Consider the following 26,495-nt stretch of genomic DNA (forward strand, 5'->3'; position numbering starts at 1 on the left):
AACAAGCACAATGAATCCACACACTGACAGCGCAAAAGCCGAGTGGTCAGAGCACTGGACTTTCAATCTGAGGGTCCCAGGTTTGAATCCCAGTAACGGTGCCTGGTGGGTAAAGGGTGGGGATTTTTCCAATCTCCCAGGTCAACATATGTGCAGACCTGCTTGTGCCTGAACCCCCTTCGCGTGTACACGCAAGCAGAAGATCAAGTATACATGTCAAAGATCCTGTAATCCATGTCAGCATTCGGTGGGTTACAGAAACAAGAACATACCCAGTTACCCAGCATGCACACCCCTGAAAACGGAGTATGGCGGCCTGCATGGCGGGGTAAAAACGGTCATACAAATATAAGCCCACTCATGTATATATGAGTGAATGCGGGAGTTGCAGCCCACGAGCAAGAAGAAGAAGAAGAAGAATCCACACGAGGCGGACACTGACCAGTGCACACCCTTTGTTGTCGTAGAGCGTGTCTCCGTTGTGCAGGTGGGACACAGCTCGCCCTGTGATGGCCAGGTTGAGCAAGGACACTGTCACGTCCTCCATGTCCGTCAGTAGCTTCCCTTTGCTCTCCTCCCCGATCCCCATGTCCTCCCGAATCCTCAACACACACACACACACACACACACACACACACACACACACACACACACACACACACACACACACACACACACACACACACACATACACACACACACACACACACACACACACACACACACCGCCATGTTTTCTTTTATGTGGAAGGTGGCAGACTGGTTAAGATGCTTCATCTGTCAATACAGTGTCCATCAGGTTCTGGGTTCGAATCACTGTCTCGACCTTCTTCCAGAGTCTGACTGGAAAATCAAACTGAGGAGTCTACTCATTTGGATGAGACAAGAAACCCAGGCCCCTGTGTGCAGCATGCATTTGGCACATTGTAAAAGAACCCATGGCAACATCAGTGTTGTCCTCTGGCAAGACGGGCGCAATAGCCGAGTGGTTAAAGCGTTGGACTGTCAATCTGAGGGTCCCGGGTTCGAATCACGGTGACGGCGCCTGGTGGGTCAAGGGTGGAGATTTTTACGATCTCCCAGGTCAACATATGTGCAGACCTGCTAGTGCCTGAACCCCCTTCGTGTGTATATGCAAGCAGAAGATCAAATACGCACATTAAAGATCCTGTAATCCATGTCAGCATTCGGTGGGTTATGGAAACAAGAACATACCCAGCATGCACACCCCCGAAAACGGAGTATGGCTGCCTACATGGCAGGGGTAAAAACGGTCATACACGTAAAAGCCCACTCGTGTGCATACGAGTGAACGCAGAAGAAGAAGGAGAAGAAGAAGAAGTCCTCTAGCAAAATTCTGTATAGGAAATCCACTCTGACAGGTACGCAAATATACAGTGTTAATGCGTCTGCCAAGAAAGTAAGAGAATCTGAGCACACTGGACTGAATCCCACAGTCACAAGAATTTTCTCCCCATCCACTAGACCTTGAGTGCTGGTCTGCATGCTAGTCATTTGGATAAGACGATAAACCAAGGTCCCATGTTCAGCATGCTCTTAGCGCACATAACAGAACCCATGGCAACAAAAGGGTTGTCTCTGGCAAATTCTGAAGAAAAATCCATTTCAATAGGAAAACAAACAAAGTTGCCAGCAGGAAAAAAAAAAAAAGGGGTGGCACTTTCAGTGTAGCGACGCATTCTCCATGGGGAGAGCAGCCCGAATTTCACACACAAAAATGTGTTGTGACAAAAGAGTGATACAACACAAATACAATACATGCACTCAAGGCCTGACTTGCGCATTGGGTTATGCTGCTGGTCAGACATCTTCTTTTTTTTTGGTTTAAATAATCTTTAATTATTCAACAATACACATGATTACAATGCAGTGAATGACAAAAGAGCATCAACAAGCTTAAAGCTTATACTGTGCTCACAACGTTGCACTTCAATTTTATCATGACGGCTGATGAACCATTTTATGACTTGTATCAAATAACATTCATAAACAGTAAGTTATGAAATAATGAAATAAAACAATTAAACAAACAGTACATAATATAGTAAAATAATGCTAATATCAATATTAACATTAGATTAAATTTATTATCACCAGAGTAATTGGCCTAATAGAAGAAAAACACGAAGAAGAAGAAGAAAATTTAGTAGAATGGTGGGTAAGGTGGAGGGGGAGGGGGAACAGAGGGGAGAGAAATTCTAACAGATCATTGGCCAATCCATTCAACTTTGAATATTTGGTCAGTCAAATAAATCCAACATATATTTTACGAATAGAATCATGTCGTACCCTTTCTTCACAATACTTTCTAAGCTAAAATCTATTTGAATCAGAGATAAACTGGTGAACAGTTTGAAATATGAAAATATGAATGCTGGTCAGGCATCTGCCTGGCAAATGTGGTGTAGCCTGTAAGGATTTGCCCTAATGTAGTGACGCCTCCTTGAGCTACTGAAACATGTTAGAACTCTCAGCACATCGTCTTCTTCGTGGTTTTTCTTTTAAATTTTCAAACAATTCCATACAATACGTTTCTAGTTCTTTTTCTTTTTTGAAATTAAAGTGATCAATTGAGGAAGACTTCAGACGTAGCTGGAAATGTCAATGACAGTCAGGGAAAACCGGTTCAGTTATTTCAGTTTAGTTACTTTAGGACAGGTCACAGCATTCGGACAAATGCATATACACTACAGACGCCTGACCAGCAGCGTAACCCAATGCGCTTAGTCAGGCCTTGAGTGAAAACCTGACATCATTCATTTCGACTTTCCATTTTCCTCTTTTCTGGTTGGTTTGTGTGTGTATGTGTGTGTGTGTATGTGTGTTTGTGGGTGTGTGTGTATGTGTGTGTTGGTTTGCATATTAAAGCCCACTCATACAAGCACACAAGCGAGTGCAGGAGTTGCAGCCAACAAAAGGCGGAAAGGAAGGAAGAAAGAAAAAAAATGCTGCAGGCTGTGTGCTCACCTGGGAATGGTGCGGGACAGCACCAAGCTGTAGAGGATCTGAATCAGCCCACAGCCGTTCTCTGCCTGAAACTGATCAACCAGTCAGCACATCTTAATGATTAGTAATTACATTTTGAAAGCGAATATGTGAAACGTTTTTATATGAAAAACTTCTGTTATATATATATATATATATATATATATATATATATATATGTTTGCTGTTTCTGCTTAAGTCATTTTTAAGTATTCTGTGCATTGGTGTTCTTGATTTTCTTAATATGAAAAACCTGCATGTGTTTATGTTTGCTGTTCCCGCTTGGTTAAGGTAATTTTCAACTATTTTGTGCATCGGTGTTTTGTATACTGGTGGGTTTTGTTTGGGGGGGTCGTGGAGGGGAGGTTGCTTATATTTGTGTGTGCTACTGCACCTCATGTAATTTCTCTTTATGAGATAATGAATTTATTTTTTATCCTATCTTATTCGTCACAGGCTGTTCTTTACACCTTGACCAGTCACGAGGACGGATGTATGTTCCTTCCTTTCTCACGCCAGTGACCAGTCTGTGGTGGCTTCCACACTGCTGCCAAGACCAATACTGATAGCAGATTTCTGTGTTTTTGTTTCACAATGATGGGTCAGTACTGTACAGTCAGAGTTCTCAATGCTCATGCCATCATCATATTATACTATCCACCCCCCCCCCCCACCTCCCCCCCTTTGTGACCCCGGTACACTTGATGATAAAGACATTCTATTCTATTCTATTCTATTCTATTCTATGCATGTTTTGTTGGGGTTTTTTTCTTCATAATTTTTTTGGGGGGGTTCTCAATGCTCATGCTATCATCATATTATATGCATATGACACAGTCATAGCTTTTTTTTTTTCTTTTTTTAAATTTCTTCATAATTATGTTTGGGTTTTATTTTTTTTGTGTGTTTTTCCCTGCAGCATTCAGTAAGTTGTCAAGGCCTGACCACCAGTGCGATGGGTTTGTGTGTTGGTCAGGCGTCTGCTTCCGCCCTTTCTTTTCTTTTTTCTTCTTCTTTTTTTTTACCTTTTTGACTCACTTGTGTAAACAAAGTGAGTCTATGTTTTAACCCGGTGTTCGGTTGTCTGTGTGTGTGTGTGTGTGTGTGTGTCCGTGTGTCTGTGTGTCCGTGGTAAACTTTAACACTGACATTTTCTCCGCAAATACTTTGTCAGTTGACACCAAATTTGGCATAAAAATAGGAAAAATTCAGTTCTTTCCAGTCATCTTGTTTAAAACAATATTGCACCTCTGGGATGGGCACAAAAAAATTAAAAAAGAAGCCTAATTATATGCAAACTGCATTTACTGTTATATTTATATTTTTTGTATTCTCTAAACTTGGCACTCTGACCTCTTATTCTGACACAACAACAAGAGGAGTCATTATTATCATTTTTTGTTCAAACAGGAACTTCTTTTGCTAAGCATGGAATTTTTATTTATTTTGCAAACGTTTTGGTGCAGATAGTAAAAAAAGGGAAATTACTCTGTAATTAATGCTAGGGGACTTAATTTATCACAAGTGAGTCTTGAAGGCCTTGCCTCTCTTGTTTTTTTTCTTGTTCAGCAGGCATGCTGTAGCATACATGGATCAGACAACACACTCTGAGGCCTCCTTGAAATTGAAACTGAAACACTTTCTTCACAATCGTACGCTGACTCATCCCACAATCATTCAGATGCTGGCCACCACCTGATAAACTCATTTCTTCAAGTCTAATTTATTCCACAATTATTCAGATGCTGCCAACACCTGATAAACTCGTTTGTTCTGGGTCTCCCTGTGCGCAATGTTAACAGCAGAATGCATACATCAGTTCATAAACACTAATGCGACTGAAAACAATGATCGCGAGAAATATTTGTCATCATTACTCCCAGGCTCTTTAAATGCGTATTACCCATTTATAATGATAATAATTATGAAAATATTTATAATGCCTTGGCACAGGGGCCCACAGAGCGCTAACAATCAACATCAATAAGGGGGATAGGGTTATATAAAATGTATTATCAAATACTTATAATCAATACAAATGAAATAACTCGATGACAAAGTACACACATACTAAAACACCATGTCCTAACGAGATATCCATAACTCATTTTTGGTCATATCTTACTCAAACGAAATAAAAATCTCACCCCCCCCCCCAAAAAAAAAAAGTCCAGAAAGCCCACCCCCAACCCATCATATTCCCCAAATTTGGAACAATCTTCAACATTACTCTCTGCATTCAAAGTTCATCACTTTAATTAGATAGCAACCGAAAACCTGTTTCTGCAAATTACTTTGAATAAGGCCTGTGTTGTGTGTTGTGTCAGCATGCGATGTTTTTGTATGCCAACATGTGTATGTGGCTGAGTACCCCTTTGTGTGTGTGAGTACATTTGTGTGTATGTGTGGAGTGGGGGGAGGGGGGTGCTGTGTGTGTGTGTAGGGGGAGCAGGGGGGGAGTGTATGTGTGTGTGTGTGTGTGTGTGTGTGCATATATGTGTGTCTGCATGCACACGCGCACGTGTGTGTGTGTGTGTGTGTGAGTGTATATCTATGCAAGTGATTGTAAAGCGTGTGCAAATGTGTAACTCTGAAAACTGATCTCCATCCTCAATAAACCCACCAGGTACAGATATCAGGATAGAACCCCTGCACAACCCTTAGTCTGACGAGTCCAACAGCCTCTCACAAATCGCTCGTGTGCAGCTATTTGACCTGTTCATCCATCAGCAATACGAGACAGAAGACTTTCAAAAAAAAAAAAAAAAGACAGACAGGAGACGAAAGCACAATCTGAGTTACTCACCCTCTCCAGATTCCTCTTGACAAAGAACTGGGCATCCTCCAGCTTCTTGAACTCAAACAGGTGGAGCTGCCACACACAAAGTGGCACCCATCATTAAAGTTTGTTCTGGGGTTTGCTTTTTGTGTGTGTGTGTGGTTGTTTTTCTTTCACCAGACAAAATTCTTCAGTTCTGAGGCGAACACAGTGGAGTGGTGGCCAAACGGTGATGCGCCCAACTAGGAGGAAAGCACCCTCAGGTTCAAGTCTCCATGTATGGATGGGAATATTTACCCACCCACCCCTCACCAACCCCCTACCTAAATACAGCTAAATACTAAAAGAGAAAGGCATAAACTTACTGGGAATAAAAAAAACAACATCAGACTTCAACAATAATGTTGTTGGGGAGAAAGACATACACTGATACAGAGTCTAATAGACAAATAGTAGATATGATCATGTTGTTGGGGAAAAAGACATACAGAGAGTCTGATAGATAAATGGTAGATATGATTATGTTGTTGGGGAAAAAGACATACACTCTGAAAGATAAATGGTAGATATGATTATGTTGTTGGGGAAAAAGACATACAGAGAGTCTGAAAGATAAATGGTAGATATGATTATGTTGTTGGAGAAAAAGATATACAGAGCCTGAAAGATAAATGGTAGATATGATTATGTTGTTGGGGAAAAAAACATACATTCTGAAGGATAAATGGTAGATATGATAATGTTGCTGGGTACAAAGACATACAGAGTCTGAAAGATAAATGGTAGATATGATTATGTTGTTGGGGAAAAAGACATACAGAGAGTCTGAAAGATAAATGGTAGATATGATTATGTTGCTGGGGAGAAAGACATACAGAGTCTGAAAGATAAATGGTAGATATGATTATGTTGTTGGGGAAAAAGACATACAGAGTCTGAAAGATAAATGGTAGATATGATTATGTTGTTGGGGAAAAAGACATACACTCTGAAAGATAAATGGTAGATATGATCATGTTGTTGGAGAAAAAGATATACAGAGCCTGAAAGATAAATGGTAGATATGATTATGTTGCTGGGGAAAAAGACATACAGTCTGAAGGATAAATGGTAGATATGATTATGTTGCTGGGGAGACAGACATACAGAGTATGAAAGATAAATGGTAGATATGATTATGTTGTTGGGGAGAAAGACATACAGAGTCTGAAAGATAAATGGTAGATATGATTATGTTGTTGGGGAGACAGACATGCAGAGAGTCTGAAAGATAAAACGTAGATATGATTATGTTGTTGGAGAAAAAGATATACAGAGTCTGAAAGATAAATGGTAGATATAATTATGTTGTTGGGGAGAAAGACATACAGAGCCTGAAAGATAAATGGTAGATATAATTATGTTGTTGGGGAGAAAGACATACAGAGCCTGAAAGATAAATGGTAGATGTGATTATGTTGCTGGGTACAAAGAAATACAGAGTCTGAAAGATAAATGGTAGATATGATTATTTTGCTGCAAAAAAAGACATACAGAGAATATGATAGACAAATGGTAGATATGATTATGTTGTTGGGGAAAAAGACATACAGAGAGTCTGATAGATAAATGGTAGATATGATTATGTTGTTGGGGAAAAAGACATACACTCTGAAAGATAAATGGTAGATATGACAATGTTGCTGGGGAGACAGACATACAGAGAGTCTGATAGATAGATGGTAGATATGATTATGTTGTTGGGGAAAAAAACATACATTCTGAAGGATAAATGGTAGATATGATAATGTTGCTGGGTACAAAGACATACAGAGTCTGAAAGATAAATGGTAGGTATGATTATGTTGGTGGGGAGACAGACATACAGAGTCTGAAAGATAAATGGTAGATATGATTATGTTGTTGGGGAGACAGACATACAGAGTCTGATAGATAAATGGTAGATATGACAATGTTGTTGGGGAGACAGACATACAGAGTCTGATAGATAAATGGTAGATATGATAATGTTGTTGGGGAAAAAGACATACAGAGTCTGAAAGATAAATGGTAGATATGATTATGTTGTTGGGTACAAAGACATACAGAGTCTGAAAGATAAATGGTAGATATGATTATGTTGTTGGGTACAAAGACATACAGAGTCTGAAAGATAAATGGTAGATATGATTATGTTGTTGGGGAGAAAGACATACAGAGTCTGAAAGATAAATGGTAGATATGATTATGTCGCTGGGAAGAAAGACATACAGTCTGATAGATAGATGGTAGATATGATTATGTTGTTGGGGAAAAAGACATACAGAGAGTCTGAAAGATAAATGGTAGATATGATTATGCTGCTGCAAAAAAAGACATACAGAGAATATGATAGACAAATGGTAGATATAATAATGTTGTTGGGGAAAAAGACATACAGAGAGTCTGAAACATAAATGGTAGATATGATTATGTTGTTGGAGAAAAAGATATACAGAGCCTGAAAGATAAATGGTAGATATGATTATGTTGTTGGGGGAAAAGACATACAGTCTGAAGGATAAATGGTAGATATGATTATGTTTTTGCAAAAAAAAGACATACAGAGAATATGATAGACAAATGGTAGATATGATTATGTTGTTTGGAAGAAAGACATACAGAGTCTGAAAGATAAATGGTACATATGATTATGTTCTTGGGTAAAAAGACATATAGAGAGTCTCACAGATTAATGGTCAATACGATAATGTAGCTAGGGAGAAAGACATGGTATACACAGTCTGATAGATAAATGGCAAATATGATCATGCTGCTGGGGAAAAAGACATACAGAGTGACAGATAAATGGTAGATATGATAAATATTGCTGGGGAGACAGACAGACAGACAGACAAAAGTGTCTGACAGACAAATGGTTGATGAACAGACTGAGCAGGAGAGACAGACAGCCAGACAAAAACAGGCAGGAGGGGAGACGACTGAAGACAGAAAAGCAAAAAAAGAGTGCACCGGTAACCTGACCACATTAAGAACAATACTAACCCACACATACAAGACAGAAAAGCCTACAGCAACTTCAAAACCTAACTGAAGTGAATTCTCTGCCAAATGGTATATTTACAAAACGAAAACCCATGACTCCATTTGTTCCCTTTTGGATCCTTGCTTTGGTTACAAAAAGCAACGCACTTCAATAAAGCAGTGTTTTTATTGTGTTACACAACATGTTGCTGACCTCGCACATTTATCTTGAATGTGGACTCTGATTGCAGAACTTCGAAAACACCATTACCAAAAATCTATTTACAAATGTTCTCTGTCTTTTTCTTTTCATTTTCACATATAGAAAACATATTCTATATTGCTTTTTTTTGTATGTGTATAGTTTTTCTATGTAGCCTTTGTATTATGAAAAAAGAAATGTCACTGGACAAGGGACAAAGGCAAATAAAGAGAAGAACAACTGTTCTGTGTTCTGAGCGAGTCGTCAGAAGTGTGGGTGCTTATTTACCATTCTGTGCCAAGGAAATACACATGATTTGGAATCAGGAAAATAAAAGAGTAAGAGCTATATATTTATTTTCTTCATTTTCTAAACAAGTGGAATTTATAAATACTGTGGTCTGCTGATGATTAAAAAAAAGAGAGAGAAAATTATGCAACACAACACAAAACAACAACATGAACACACACACACACACACACACACACACACACACACACACACAAACACACACACACACACACACACACACACACAGCAAGTTCACATAGATATCATGAAAAGAAAAGAACCATAAAAAGGTCAACTGCAAAGTGCCATACATTTCAACTACTATAGAAACTACGGAGAGTGCATGACAATACTTCAGTTTGATGGCGTGTTTGTAAAACTGCACTGTAAAGGCCTGTGATTTGTATTTGTATTTGTATTTCTTTTTATCACAACAGATTTCTCTGTGTGAAATTCGGGCTGCTCTCCCCAGGGAGAGCGCGTCGCTACACTACAGCGCCACCCATTTTTTTGTATTTTTTCCTGCGTGCAGGTTTATTTGTTTTTCCTATCGCAGTGGATTTTTCTACAGAATTTTGCCAGGAACAACCCTTTTGTTGCCGTGGGTTCTTTTACATGCGCTAAGTGCATGCTGCACACAGGACCTCGGTTTATCATCTCCACATCACTCCACTCCACATTATCCTGAAGAGCAGCAAAAAAAACTGCAGTGCTGGCAAAGCGACAAAACGATTACCAACGCCATAAACATTCCAGGTTCCATTGAACCTCACATTGAATGTCTACGTTACTTCCATAATACCCCGAGTATCACCAAGCGAAGAAAAAAAAAAGACAGGTGTAAAGACAGGTGCACGAGCAGCATGGAGATTTTCCAAATTTTGTGAAGGATCTTCTTCCTTTATAACTGTGCATTTAGGCAGCCACATACATCTTCAGGAGCAGCTGAGGCCATGGGTGAGGGAGTTTTCATTTCCCTAGCTGTGAATCCTGACAATAAATAAGTGTGTTAGTGTGTATGTGTGTGTGTGTGTGTGTGTGTGTGTGTTTGTGTGCACATGCATGCGTGCATGCACGCGTGCGTTTGTGTGTGTGTGTGAGTGCATATGTGCATGTGTGTGTGTGTTTCATCTGTATACATGCCAACAATTATGTAGAGATGTAAAGAAAGTGCTAGCCAGAATACAATTCAGTCATCCTGGAGGACCAGAAAAATCTCCAGTGTACACTGACCAGGCAAGGCCCAGGTTCGAACCATGCACCCCAAAGACCTCTGGGATAAATATATTTTTAAAATCCCATGCACAAACCGCTAAGCCATCACACCAGTCAAACCCCACAATTACTGCAGTTCTTTAATCCAAAATGTCAGTTCTGGAAACTTTTTTTTAAAAATAATGTGAAGATCAAAAGCGTAGTTGGGGTTGGGTGTTTACTCCAGGACAGAATCCACTGACACAACTTAACTGACACCTATGCTGTGATCCATTGCTGTACAAAACCGACTGTACAAAGCTGAAAAACATTAGGTTGAAGGTTAAAGGTCCCATAGCCACTGGGCCAGTGATTCAATATCCACTGTGTCCAGGAGCCAGTAGCATTGGTCGGACGGAAGAGCCTAGTATGGTCGTAACTCGCTACTAACTGTGTGTAGTGTGGAACTGACCAGTGGCGTAGTTCGGTCAATGTAGGCATTTAGTCATGTGTAACTGTCAAACACTGATGGCAGAAACAGAAAGAAGAATCCAAGCATTCGAAACCAAGTGCTTGAGGAGACTACTACACATCTCCTACAAGGAGCACAAGACCAATGACTATGTGCGGAACCTGGTCAGCAACCTTGTTGGGCCCCAAGAACCACTGCTGGCGTCTGTCAAACGACGGAAGATGGCATGGTTTGGTCACGTCATACGACATAACACCCTCTCCAAACCATCCTGCAAGGGACTGTAGAGCGAGGGCACAGACGGGGGCGGCAGAGAAAGAGCTGGTCCGACAACGTCAAGGAATGGACCAAAATGACGATGCCGGATCTCCTCACGACAGCTGCCAACAGAACGGCGTGGCGAGCTATGACATCTTCCTCATGTCTCCCCAACGACCCCAGCGGTCAAGGGAATGAGTGAGTGAGTGAACTGTCAAAAAGTTAGAACCAAGCAAAGCACGTGGCACCTGGGCTTTGCAAAGGAAGGCGGGGTTCAGTCCTCTCTCTCCGCCATTTTAACCTTCCCCAACTGAAGTCAGACACCATTCACACCTGGATGGAGTGAGGTAAACCAGGAGTAAAGTAACCTTTCCCACAGTGGAGTGATGGCCAAGAGGTAACGCGTCCGCCTAGGAAGCGAGACAATCTGAGCGCGCTGGTTCAAATCACGGCTCAGCCACCGATACTTTCTCCCCGTCCACTAGACCTTGAGTGGTGGTCTGGACACTAGTCATTCGGATGAGACGATAAACCAAGGTCCCGTGTGCAGCATGCACTTAGCGCACATAAAAAAGAACTCACGGCAACAAAAGTGTTGTTCCTGAAAAAATTCTGTAGAAAAATCCACTGCGATAAGAAAAACAAATAAAACTGCACGCAGGAAAAAAAAAATTTTATTAATGGGTGCTGCTGTAGTATAGCGAAGCGCTCTCCCTGGGGAGAGCAGCCCGACTTTCACACAGAGAAATCTGTTGTGATAAAAAGAAATACAAATACAAATACATAACACCATGCTGAAACTGGGACCTGGAACCCTGACCACTGGTGAACACAGGATCAGGAACCTACTGTCTGATCGTCACTGTCTCAGACAGAAATATTTACTTCAACAAACGTAAAGCAAGTATCAAGCTCATGAACAAACAAAGCACAACACAATAAAAACAAAGCAAAAAAAAACAAGAAAAAAAAAAAAAAAACCATAGAAGAAACAAACACTGAAGGACATTTATCGTGGTGTACTGCTGTCTACAATGCACACAGCTCCCTTTCTGCATCAACATTCGCTTCAGTACAACACGAATGGATGAACAATACAATACAATACAATGCAGGGCAATGCTACGAAACAACACTATGACAATTCAGCATGCTGTGGTGTGATGCAACGCTCTGCCGTGCAGTACAGTACAGTTCTATCAGTTTCCTGAGTTTCCTGAGATGGAGGGTGGGGGTAGGGGGGGGGGGGGGGTCTAAATGAGTGTGAGCAAAATAAAATATGTTATACCTCCTGTTGGAAAATACCTCAGGATGCTTGCACACACACACACACACACACACACACACACACACACACACATGCACACACCACACACTTGCATAAATATACACATATTACACCATACACACACACGCACACATACATATACATTTATTATACACCACACACACACACACACACACACACACACACACACACACACTGACATGCACACACATACACACTATATCACACACACACACACAGAAGCACAAACATATACACACACTACACCACACACACACACACACACACACATATGCACACACACACAACACCATACACACACTACATCACACATGTACACACACAAGCACACACACACACACACACACACACACACACAGAACAGATGTCAAAAAGCCCACGTAAAAGGAACTCTCATCGGACGCCACAAAAGTGCACGCACATGAACACAGTGTGTGCAGTAAAGCAAACCATGTTAAAAACCCCATAATACTGTACAGTACAACATTCACATTATAATTCCTACTGCACTGAAAGCCGCAAAATGGAAGACTCAAAAATCATCCTATTACCGCTAATAGCTTCTAGTCGGCATTTGACACATCAAAATGCCACTGTGGACTTCTGAGTGAATCAACTACATGGCCGATATAAAATAACAACAGAGTCACCAAAGCGGCCTGAATTGAATGATGTTAAGCGCTGTGCAACGTGTGTGGAAGCGTATCGAGACAGTGTCATAAAAATGTGTGGGCTGTAGAAACATCATCAAGTTTACCTTCACTGTAACGCTAGTCATGTTGACTGAAAGAAACCAAGGGTCAATGCGACGTGACAGCAAACAATCTTCCGCAATGTTTCAAGATGACAGTTACATAAATCATTATCATTTATCTGAAACTATACTCATTGTAGGCTGTAAGCCTATACTGACATTTTTGGGGGGTCTTTTAAGCAACACTTGCAGTTTCATGGGGACACACACTCACACTACACACACACACACACACACACACACACACACGCACGCACGCACGCATGCACGCACACACGCACACACACACACACACACGACCACAACCACAGATGACTGAAAACTACATCTCTGTTCTCCAAAAGTTTATAATAAAAAAAACTAAACTACATGCAGTCTCCACAGAAAACTGAACATGCACTACTGCCTAAAAAACCAAACACTTTTATTGCTATTAGTCCCTTCAAGAATCTGTTCATGCAACACGTCTCTTAATCTCACTAAGAAAAGAAAAAGAAAAGAAATGTGAAACATTTCACAAAGCTCTGACCTTCAGAAGTTGTTCAAAAAATGAAAAACGACACATAACTGTAAAACATGTCTTGTCTAAAAATAGGCACAGAGAGTAAACCTCAGTGACAAAAGCAATGATATGGAAATAAAGTTATTCGGGTCAAACCTAGCAGGTCAAACCCTCAAACACCTTTAGCCATGGAACACTTAACTCACCCCTACCACCCCACCCCCCAAAACCAAGCACTCCACTCCACTCCACTCCAATCCACAATCGCTAACGCTAAGCCACAGAGAATCAAACCCCAGCCCCCACACCCGCACCCCGCCTCACCCTCTCGGTGATGTTATCGAAGCGGTAGCGGTAGTCGTGATCGAAGCACGGCCCCTCCTCCAGGAGGGCGATACAACAGCGGTGCCTGTCCCCCGCCTGCCACAGCATCTCACACAGCCCGTCAATCAGGGCCTTCCGCCGCTCAAAGCTGTTGGGTCGCAGCGACCTGCACATGTAACAGTGTGTGTGTGTGTGTGAGACTGCTCTCGAGAATGGGTGTGGGTGTGTGTGAGCATATGTTAAAAATTCACATGGAAAATGCAGAAGGGGTCTATAACAGCTTTCGAACAGTAATCAGCAGCTACCTGTTGTGCTGAAGAGCAGTACACCTGTGAAATCAGTTGAGGTTTGACTTGTTGCCAGCCTTTGGAAGCCCTAATCATTTATAATCAGATTAATAAGTTGTACTGAGTTTCAGTTTCAGTTTCAGTAGCTCAAGAGGCGTCACTGCGTTCGGACAAATCCATATACGCTACACCACATCTGCCAAGCAGATGCCTGACCAGCAGCGTAACCCAACACACTTAGTCAGGCCTTGAGAAAAAAAAAGGGTGAATAAATAATAGATAAATACATAGAAAAAAAAAGAACTACTACTACTAATAATAATATGTATAAGGCGCAAAAACTTGATGAAGTCAACTATAAGCGTACATAAATTATTTTTTTTAAAAACTGACCTGAACTCATTTTTCAGTGGATTTTGTGCATGATTGAAACCTGACAAATACGCACGTTAAAGATCCTGTAATCCATGTCAGCGTTCGGTGGGTTATGGAAACAAGAACATACCCAGCATGCACACCCCCGAAAGCGGAGTATGGCTGCCTACATGGCGGGGTAAAAACGGTCATACACATAAAAAGCCCACTCGCGTATATACGAGTGAACGTGGGAGTTGAAGCCCACGAACGCAGAAGAAGAAGAAGAAGAAGAAACCTGACTGACTAACACAGGAAAAGAAAGATGAGAGCCTAAAAGCAGCCCTCAGTCGGCTCTACCCAGGTAGGCAGCCTGTTATGCAAATGATTTTGTGAAAATCTGACCAAAGATAGGTGTTATATAAATATCAATAATAACTTACTTCACAGAGAACAGTGTGGTGGAGTACTCTCTGTTGAACAGCAGTCTCTTCAGCATGTAGCCCTGTATGACCAATGCCAGACCTCGGGAATTGGACTGAAAACAATCAACAACACGTTTGAAGGTGTGTAGTGTATAGTGTGTTGTCGTCTGTGTGAGTGTGTGTGTGTGTGTGTGTGTGTGTGTGTGTGTGTGTGTGAGCTGTGCTGTGCTGTGCTATGCTGTGTTGTGGTGTAGTGTGTGTGTGTGTGTGTGTGTGTACACGTGTGTGCCTGTGCGTGTGTGTGTGTGCACACACATGTACGTGTGTGTGTATGTGTGAAAACGGTGTATGTGTTTTTACTGCTCGCCCTCCTTTTACTTTCTTCAAACACACGCTCTTACTCAGTTTTATTATCCATCTCTTTCATACACACACACACACACACTCACACACACAATGAGACACACACACACAAACGTACACTTACACCTACACACACACAACTACACACACACACACACACACACACACACACATATCCGCAATGTCTGCAGCCCATAAGGTTAGGGTCCGTCAATGTCCTGCAAGGTGACGGTGGATTTCACACACACAGACACACACACACACACACACACACACACACACACACACACAATGACACACAAACACACACACACAAGTACATAGACTCACACACACACACACACACACACACACATACCCGCAATGTCTGCAGTCCATAAGGGTAGGGTCCGTCAATGTCCTGAAAGGCGATGGTGGATTTCCGCCACTCTCGGCTGAAGGAGTGGAGAACTGAGCCGTACACGATCCGCCGTAACTCCTGCACACACAAAACTACTCACAATGGCCGTTTCCAGGATGACGGGAGTGACATAAGGAAGACAGAACTACTCACAATGGCCATTTCCAGGATGACGGGAGTGACATAAGGAAGACAGAACTACTCACAATGGCCGTTTCCAGGATGATGGGAGTGACATAAGGAAGATAGAACTACTCACAATGGCCATTTCCAGGATGACGGGAGTGACATAAGGAAGACAGAACTACTCACAATGGCTGTTTCCAGGATGATGGTATATAAGGAAGACAGAACTACTCACAATGGCCGTTTCCAGGATGATGGGAGTGACATAAGGAAGACAGAACTACTCACAATGGCCGTTTCCAGGATGATGGGAGTGACATAAGGAAGACAGAACTACTCACAATGGCCGTTTCCAGGATGATGGGAGTGGCATAAGGAAGACAAAACTACTCACAATGGCTGTTTCCAGGATGATGGTACATAAGGAAGACAGAACTACTCACAATGGTCATTTCCAGGATGACGGGAGTGACATAAGGAAGACAGAACTACTCACAATGGCCGTTTCCAGGATGATGGTACATAAAGAAGACAAAACTACTCACAATGGCCGTTTCCAGGATGATGGGAGTGACATAAGGAAGACAGAACTACCCACAATGGCCGTTTCCAGGATGATGGGAGTGACATAAGGAAGACAGAACTACTCACAATGGCCGTTTCCAGGATGACGGGAGTGACATAAGTAAGACAGAACTACTCACAATGGCTGTTTCCAGGATGACGGGAGTGACATAAGGAAGACAGAACTACTCACAATGGCCGTTTCCAGGATGACGGGAGTGACATAAGTAAGACAGAACTACTCACAATGGCTGTTTCCAGGATGACGGGAGTGACATAAGGAAGACAGAACTACTCACAATGGCCGTTTCCAGGATGACGGGAGTGACATAAGGAAGACAGAACTACTCACAATGGCCGTTTCCAGGATGATGGGAGTGACATAAGGAAGACAGAACTACTCACAATGGCCGTTTCCAGGATGATGGTACATAAGGAAGACAGAACTACTCACAATGGCCGTTTCCAGGATGATGGGAGTGACATAAGGAAGACAGAACTACTCACAATGGCCGTTTCCAGGATGATGGGAGTGACATAAGGAAGACAGAACTACTCACAATGGCTGTTTCCAGGATGACGGGAGTGACATAAGGAAGATAGAACTACTCACAATGGCCGTTTCCAGGATGATGGTACATAAGGAAGACAGAACTACTCACAATGGCTGTTTCCAGGATGATGGTACATAAGGAAGACAGAACTACTCACAATGGCCGTTTCCAGGATGATGGGAGTGACATAAGGAAGACAGAACTACTCACAATGGCCGTTTCCAGGATGATGGTACATAAGGAAGACAGAACTACTCACAATGGCCATTTCCAGGATGATGTGAGTGACATAAGGAAGACAGAACTACTCACAATGGCCGTTTCCAGGATGATGGGGGTGCCCCCTATGGTGCACTGTCGGGCAGACCCAAGGCGACGAGGTGCAATGATGTTCTCCCCTGCCAAACACAACCAACAGTAACAGGCACCATTATCCATACGGAGTACAGACAGACACATGCATGGGAAAAAGACAGACCTCTGCGAGGTAACACACACATACACAAACTCACAACTATGAACTATTCTCTGCACACTAAGACAACAGAAGAAAAAATCATTTTCTGCTGAGTATTGAATCCCCTTCATGTGTTCGTGTATGTGGACGATCCTGTAATCCATGTCAGTGTCACGTGGGTTGTGGAAACAAGAACATCTCCAGCATGCACATCCCTGAAAATGGAGTATGGCTGCCCATATGGCAGGACCAAAACAGTCATACCTATAAGTGAAGAAGGAAGTTTCAGCACACACACATAAAAAGAAGTTCCTCTGTGGCTTTCCAACCCAGCAGCTGTATTCAGATATTACTTCCTCTGCGCTACTTGTACCACATGAAACTAAAATGGAAGGAAGACTTTCGTATCAATACGAGAGACACTGATTATGCCTGGAGAAGGCACTGAGAGAAAAACTTGCAACAGCAATAAGCCATCACTGATTCTTCTTCTTCTTCTTCATTCATAGGCTGTGACTTCCCTGTTCTCTTATATACACAACTTGTCTTTTAAGCGCATAACCGTATTTTACCCCTGACATGCAAGCAGCCATACTGTTTTCAGTGGGGTGCATGAAAGTATGTCCTTGTTTCGATAACCCGCAGAACACTGACATGGATTATGGGATCTTTAACGTGCGTATTTGACCTTCTGCATACACAAAGGGGGTTCAGGCACTAGCAGGTCTGTACATATGTCGACCTGGGAGAAAGGAAAAATCTCCATCCTTCAAACACCAGGCACTGTGACTGGGATTCGAACCTAGTACCCAAAGATTGAAAGTCCAACGCTTTAACCACTCGGCTGTTGTGCTCAATTCTTATTCTGAATGGCAGAAACAGATCACAATTAGTTATATCTTGGAACTACCCACCATTTTCCAACACAACTGATACAGCAGTAATATTCGTTCTGTTCACATCACAAAAAACATATTGATATTGACTTTGAATGCTGTCAATATTTCTGAATGGTAGATATGATACATTAAAATACATGCTACAAACAAAAGCCAGCACTAAACAATGGCAGATGTTCATTAACCACTTGACAGCTGAACCTCGGTGAACTGAGATGGCATGAATACGAAAACAGTTCCTACTTCCTGTGCACTTTAAGCGGTGTGATTGATTTCACTGAGCAAAAGGACTGTAATCCCCAGAGGAAGAAGTCCAAATGAAGAACGGCAACTGACAACATGAATTGTAACTCCATCCTATCTCAGCGAGGAGACAGCCCTTCACTGACAAGTATACTCATCAACAACAGTCAAACAGTTAACTCACTCGGGACAACAAGTTTTCTCCCTTGCTTTTCCCCACAGACGGCCCATTTGTAAGGGTTTGGAAAAAAATTACAAAAAATACAAAATACTGTGTAAGAAAATGAAACTTTCAGAATTAGTTTATTACGTGTTGAGCTATTACATATAAAAAAAAAATCAAATTTCTCATTTTATTTTTACAGTTTTGCCATATGTAGAAAATACTGCCAATTTTTCACCCCGAATCTTCTTCATCATCATCCACCTCTTCAATGTCCGACCCTTCAGTTTGTAGCGTTTCAAGTACTTCGGCAACCCTAAAACGTTGCCGTCACTGCCTTGTTCGCTTCACAACATTCTGAGAAGAGCCCGCTTTGCTAACAGGCTGGCACACGAGCAGACGACCGGTCAGTGACTTTGTCAGCATGTGTGCGAGACAGGCCACACATCCCAGGCTGACCAATCATACTGTTCGATTGTGGAGTGACCCAGAATAGCGCATTCTGCTTGGCTAATCACAAAATCACGTGTACAGCGCATGAATTTTACTTTCGGAGAATGCTATTCTATTCCTTCGTCCGAATCCGAATACGTTTTGTGTAGGAATGCGTGAGCATTCCTTCGTCCGGAAAGAGTTAAACGTTCCAGCCCGTGTTGCAGAGACAATTTAATCCCCTCTCGCTTCCCTTCACACCTCCCCCACCACTCCCTGGTGCTGAGCAGTACCTTGCTTGACCTGCAGTTCCGGCCATTTGTCCATGTAGAAAGTCTTCACCCTCTGGTGGAGGCCGGTGGCCACTGGCGCGGAGTGGGCGGCGGGGGAATTGCGACGGTCCACTTCAGCCAGACGTCTCTGCCATCACACACACACTGACCCATAGAACACAGACGTCTCTAACACACACACACACTGACCCATAGGACACAGCTGTCTCTACAGCACACACACACACTGAACCATAGAACACAGACGTCTCTGCCACACACACACACTCACTCACAGAACACAGAAGTCTCTGCCACACACACACACACTGACACACAGAACACAGACATCTCTGCCACACACACAAACACTGACCCACAGAACACAGAAGTCTCTGCCACACACACACACAATGACACACAGAACACAGACATCTCTGCCACACACACAAACACTGACCCACAGAACACAGAAGTCTCTGCCACACACACACACACTGACACACAGAACACAGAAGTCTCTGCCACACACACACACACTGACCCACAGAACACAGACATCTCTGCCACACACACACACACACACACACACTGACCCATAGAACACAGCTTTCTCTAACACACACACACACTGACCCATAGGACACAGCTGTCTCTACAGCACACACACACACTGACCCATAGAACACAGCTGTCTCTACAGCACACACACACACTGACTCATGGAACACAGACGTCTCTGCCATCACACACACACTGACCCATAGAACACAGACGTCTCTGCCACACACACCCACACTGACCCACAGAACACAGCTGTCTCTAAAACACACACACACACTGACCCATAGAACACAGACGTCTCTGCCATCACACGAACACTGACCCATAGAACACAGACGTCTGCCATCACACAAACACTGACTCATAGAACACAGACGTCTCTGCCATCACACAAACACTGACCCATAGAACACAGACGTCTCTGCCACACACACACACTGACCCATAGAACACAGACGTCTCTGCCATCACACAAACACTGACTCATAGAACACAGACGTCTCTGCCACACACACACACTGACCCAAAGGACACAGCTGTTTCTAACACACACACACACACACACACACACACACACACACACACTGACCTATAGGACACAGCTGTCTCTAACACACACACACACACACACACACACACACACACACACACATACACACACACACACACACACACACACACACAGACTCATGAAACAGATCTCTCTCTCTCTCTCTCTCTCTCTCTCTCTCTCACACACACACACACACACACACACACACACACACACACACACACACACAAACCCATTTAAAAATGGACATAAAAAAAAAAACATAAAAAATGAAACAATAATGACCATGACAATCGTAAAAAAAAAAAAAAAATTTTTTAAAAAAGGTAAATTGATTAAAAAGAAACAGTTTTCTGCTGCTTGAACAACACTACTGGGTCTTACAACACTTGCTTGTCATGACTGTGAGACAATAGCCTGCCAGGTCCATACACAATGGAGACAGGTACAATCATTACCTTCCAACTCTCAGCTACCTTGTTGACTGATTGTCTATGAGCACAAGTCATCAAGTGGTTAAACAGACCTTGCATTGCTTGATAGCACTCAATGGTTTAAAATAAGTAAATGACTGGTTAAAATAATTAAATGACTAACAAAGGAGAAGATTGGGGTTCGCCTTCCTATACTTAGCCCTGGACAGTGGATATGAATTTACTGCTGGAATGGCTGTAAACTGAATAATATCATAGATTATAAAATTAAAAAAAGCAACAACAAAAAAACATATCTAATACCTTGGACATTTATTGGTAACAATTCACTCAGCAAATAAGATTTATAACAAAGTAATAAAGAACCTCTGGACAATTTCATGCACAAGATCTGCAGAGTGTAACTAGGGAAACTACCTATGCAGGAGAATAATAGGATCTGAAACTTCTCTACAGAATTGTCAGGTATCTGACAATGACAGTAAACTGAGCAAATGTCAGCTGCAAAAAAAATATTTCAGGTAAACACTATCTTGAGAGAGAAAAGGGGGAAAATTTGCATAAAAAAATAAATGAAGTAGTTCCGATGCTTATCTGTATCAATCACCTATGCAGCACTTGAAAAACAAATTAAGCAATAAGACTGTAAGAGACAGCCTTTCGCAAAAACTGCTGAAATAACACAAGCACGCAATAATGCATGCATGCACGTGCGCGCGCGCACACACACACACACGCACGCACGCACGCACGCACGCACGCGCACACCATTTACAGACATCCAATGAGCAAATAAGCAGCACCAAATACAGGCTGAGAAAAGAAACAGCCATGCAGCCAGACAAAGTGTCATGAACAGTCAGTGAGACAAAAAGACAACTTAGGCAAGGAAAAGAAAAAGTCTGTTAACTGACGCAAGCCAGCCACAAGCTCAGACAAAGAGGGGGAAAAAAAGCTCAAATTATTGTGATGAGACCCCCCCCTAACCTCCCCCCCCCAAAAAAAAAAAAAAAAAAAAAAAAACAACAACAAAACAACAACTGATATACCATCCATACTGGAAACAAATATCAGCTGACTAATATTGAAACAAAATTTTGTGCATGAAACATACAGTTGTTTTATGTGTAGTTTAAGAAATAGTTATATACTCATAGACTTTTGGTACAAAGGGGTAGGGGGGAGGGAGAAGAGTGAGGTGTGGGGGCGGGGGAAGAGTCATTGTATGTGGGGGTGGTGTGCGGTGTGGGGGAGGGGGGGCATGAAAAAAAACAACATGAATATATATAATACATACACACAGAAAGTGTCTGAGTAAAGAAGTACATCAGACAAGGAAAACAGGTTTGCTGCAATCCATGCACAGCTCAAGCAGAAAGCTTTTTTCCTTCTTTTTTTTTTTTCTTTTCAGACTGGAAGAATTAGATATTTCCAAAAACAACAACGACAATAATAATGACAATAATAATAATAATAATAATAATAATAATAAATGTATTTATACAGTGCTGTTGATGATAAAGGTACTCATATAGCGCTTAATATTGTGCAGAGACAAACTGAAGCGCTTTCACACCTGTCACTCAAACAGTTGCATAACTCTGATCCAGAAGATGAAAGACAAAGCATAGATATAAAAATAAACTGGGGGGAAAAGCCCAGCTGCTGACAGACCTGGCACCAAAGACAGCTAACCAATTTCCTCTGTAACAAAACTCCAGAACATTCTAACAGTCTGAAGACTGAGCTCGTTTTTATGACAAAATGTTACAATGAATGGGTAAAAGTAATGAACAAATACTGTTTAGTAACTCAATGTTGATATTATCACATCATCTTAAAATTCATTTTTCAACACACATCATGCAGTCACAACAACAAACAATATGTATGATATATACTATCATGCAGTGATTTTGTATATATTGTCAAAACAATGAACTTGAGTATTGTCCATATCACCATATGTTGGTTTTCTAACAAACTTCTGCAAATAATTTAAATCAAACTGTGTGTTCAAAAGATAAAGATAAGTACACTTACTGAGACTGATCTTCCAAACCCCAGTTATGGTGTATTCCTTTGCTACTGATTGCCTTAATAAATATGGACAGCAAGAAGATCATGAATTAACGAAAAATAATAATAATAAATTACAGTTTCACTGAATATGTTAAATACAAATCCTATATATATCCTAGTGTGTGTACAGGTAATCAATACTACACAATGATATTCTTTGGTGCAATATGATGTTTATTGTTACATGCAACAAAGAACAAGGCTAAACAAAAGAAGAAGAAGAAACCCAGTTAATTCAAGAAAAGCAAAAGTAAATAAAAAATAAACATGAGAAAAATGAGAGATGAAACTGTGAGAATAAAACTGAAAAATCGATAAGCCAGAGAGTGAGAAAGAAACTGAGAACAAATAAGCCAGAAAATGACAGAACTGATAGGCAAATAAGCCAGAGAGTAATTAGAAAACTTAAAGATAGATAAGCCAGAAACAAACTAATCAAACAGAAAAATGAAAGTACAACAAACAAAAAAAAGAGAGACAAAATAAAAATGAGGAGTTAATCAGAGTGATAAGCCATGTTCAGCCACAGGCAGTACAATAGTTGATACAGATCTATTGACGGATCTATTATCTTACACGAGGACCAAACGAACCACCCAGAGGTTCTAGGTTCCGTCTCTGCAAACCAACAATGGAGGTCAACACATGCACTCACACAAAACACAATAAATTATTCACAGTGTTTCAATCCAACGAATGACACTGTCCCTTACACACTGTCAGTTTGCTGTTTTATAAATTACATGACACCATTATATCTGCAAACATGTCAATAAACTGGATAATGTCTCTTTTAGAGGTAATGAAGGATTCCTGTATTTTGTATCTTCTTACTGCTGTAGCAAAAGCATTCTCATATCTTGTTTCTTCATACTTATGTAACAGCTGAGTCTAATTGGCCACAAAGTGTAATATATATGTCTGTCAACTTATTATTCCTGTAACAAGTCTTACTGACTATGATAAATTAACAGTAACCAGTCTTACTGACCATAAAGTGTAATACATAATGTCTGTCAAGTAATTACTGCTGTAAAGTGTAATATATAATAAGCCTGTGGAGACCACAAGGGACTTGTTTAAATCATGTCACCTCACAATTCCTGAGGGTAAACACATGCATGGGTGTGTGTGTGTGTGTGTGTGTGTGTGTGTGTGTGTGTGGACACATGTACAGTTCGCTATGCATGCATCCACTGGGTATATAGTAAGCATCTATATATATATATATCTCTGTATATATTACACACACACACACACACACACACACACACACACACACACACACTCTAAGCACAAATACCCTTCCCTTGAAACACACGTACACACACACACACACAAAAGGAAAATGTAAACAACAAGAACAAAAGAACACACATCAAGAGCGAGAAAAACACAATGAAAAAAAGAGACTACATTCAGAAAGTGCCAAGGGCCAGCAAGTTTTCTAACACCTACCTTAACCTCCCCAAGGTTGATTTTGTCGTTCTCGATAAAGTTCAAGAGGCGCATAAGCTGCTCTCTCTCTGTCATGTTCACAGTTCCCTCCCTTTCCGTCATCGGAGGCTGGGCCTCCGCTGCCACGGGTGACTCCATACTGAGGTCTATCGTCACCGCCCCTCAGCTTCGATGATCACTCCGGAAGACAGCTAGCTCATCCTTTGCTCTGTGGATGTGATGGTTGTGTTGATGGTGCTTAGGACTGAAGGGTTGTTCTCTGTATCACATGCGAAACAATAGATAAAAAATAATAACAATAATAATAATGACAATAATAATGATGATGTTGATATAATGATAATAAGAAAAAGAAGGAGAAGAATTATAACAATGTGCATTTATACAGCCCTTATCCTGCAGCTCTAAGGACATTTAACAATGCATCTAGAATGTATAAGACACAGGATTTTTTTTATGTTACAATACAAATTCACTAAAAAAAAAAACCAACTATTTTTGAAAAGTGTAACATCACTCATGACACACATCTACTCACCTCACCCCCAGCCCCTCAGCTCTTCACACACACACACACACACACACACACACACATTCGCGCACATGTGAAAAGACAGTTTTAGGGGGTGAAGGATTTATGATGCCGATACTGCATAAGATAAATGAAAATTTTAACCAACTGTTTTGTTTTTACCCAGTCGCATATAATGAACAGACATTAAATTTAAAGTAAACTGAACATATGCATGCATACACACAAAGGCACATCCTGAATATATTGACTTTATCACTATTATTTCTACACACACACACACACACACACACACACACACACACACTGACTTCCTGAGTTCGTCGTTACTATTTTTTACTGTTTACACACACACACACACACACACACACACACAAACACACATTCATATTTACAACGAAACAAACAACACTCCAATGGCTGCAAAATCTGGAACTCACAATATTTTGTAAGGTTACCTTGTGGTCATTATGACGTCCTACACAAGTGACCCAGTCTTGAGACGATTCCGATCAGTCACAACAAGTATAAATCCGATCCTTTTTTTCTACAGTCATTACTTTCTTGTCAGTATCAAAATGTGGCCACAATCAAAACTGCACCTTACAAACGTTGACAAACAAACGCACTTACAAATATCAGTCTCTCTTTGGGGATATCATCGACAGTAGGCCATTCAGGGATCTTGGGCTGACCGATCACTATGGTCGCAAGACGCCGTCCCATGTAAAGCCGTCACTTCCGGTGAGAACGTCGCGCGATTTTTCTTCCTCTTTCCTTTCTTGTGTATGATTTGAGACCGAATCTCGATTCTTCTTCTCCTTCTGTCTTCTTTGCTGTGCGCATGCAAAATCAACTCGCTGATTATTTTGCCGATCTAGCGGGGTTTCTACTACTTCCGCCAGAAGAAATTAAACGAAGGAAACATGAAAAATCCATTGATAATAGCCACTGAAACCTTGCTCGGTAGTTGTGGAGCTCCCCCTGTTTTTTCTTCTTCTTTTTTTTACAAGGTTCTGCAGAGAAATTTATGGGTCTATTTATTACGGAATCTCTCGTATTGAATAAAGGTAGTAAATAAAAATTACTAAAAGAAAAAATATAAACGCACAGTTCCACATCATGTAAAAATTCGTTTTCATGGTCACGATGCTTCAGCGGAGTTCCTCCCCCGGCTTTCATCGATTTCTTTCACAGTCACGATTGGCCAGACCCTATTTCTTTTCAACCAATCGGCAA

General features: G+C 41.4%; 1 protein-coding gene across 4 annotated transcripts in view; it reads right to left on the reverse strand.

The window, feature by feature from the left end:
- The window catches only part of LOC143289234 (inactive ubiquitin carboxyl-terminal hydrolase MINDY-4B-like), a 37,616-nt gene extending 11,191 nt beyond the window's left edge, over nt 1–26,425 (reverse strand). For 2 of the 4 annotated variants that reach the window (XM_076598205.1, XM_076598208.1), the window contains exons 1-11: nt 25,890–26,425; nt 24,725–24,983; nt 23,843–23,884; nt 19,655–19,781; nt 17,480–17,565; nt 15,882–16,001; nt 15,179–15,273; nt 14,095–14,260; nt 5,813–5,878; nt 2,989–3,059; nt 443–602 (exon numbers count right to left, since the gene is read on the reverse strand). In XM_076598205.1, coding sequence (XP_076454320.1) covers nt 443–602; nt 2,989–3,059; nt 5,813–5,878; nt 14,095–14,260; nt 15,179–15,273; nt 15,882–16,001; nt 17,480–17,565; nt 19,655–19,781; nt 23,843–23,884; nt 24,725–24,862 — 1,071 coding nt within the window. In that variant the 5' untranslated portion in view covers nt 24,863–24,983; nt 25,890–26,425. Of the gene's footprint in view, nt 1–442; nt 603–2,988; nt 3,060–5,812; nt 5,879–14,094; nt 14,261–15,178; nt 15,274–15,881; nt 16,002–17,479; nt 17,566–19,654; nt 19,782–23,842; nt 23,885–24,724; nt 24,984–25,714; nt 25,833–25,889 lie in introns of those variants that run through there. The other 2 variants (XM_076598207.1, XM_076598206.1) reach the window with 2 other exon arrangements.
- Nucleotides 26,426–26,495: the final 70 nt, after the last annotated feature.

The sequence above is a fragment of the Babylonia areolata genome, chromosome 13 (assembly GCF_041734735.1).
Source record: "Babylonia areolata isolate BAREFJ2019XMU chromosome 13, ASM4173473v1, whole genome shotgun sequence".
Classification (NCBI taxonomy): Eukaryota; Metazoa; Mollusca; class Gastropoda; order Neogastropoda; family Buccinidae; genus Babylonia; species Babylonia areolata.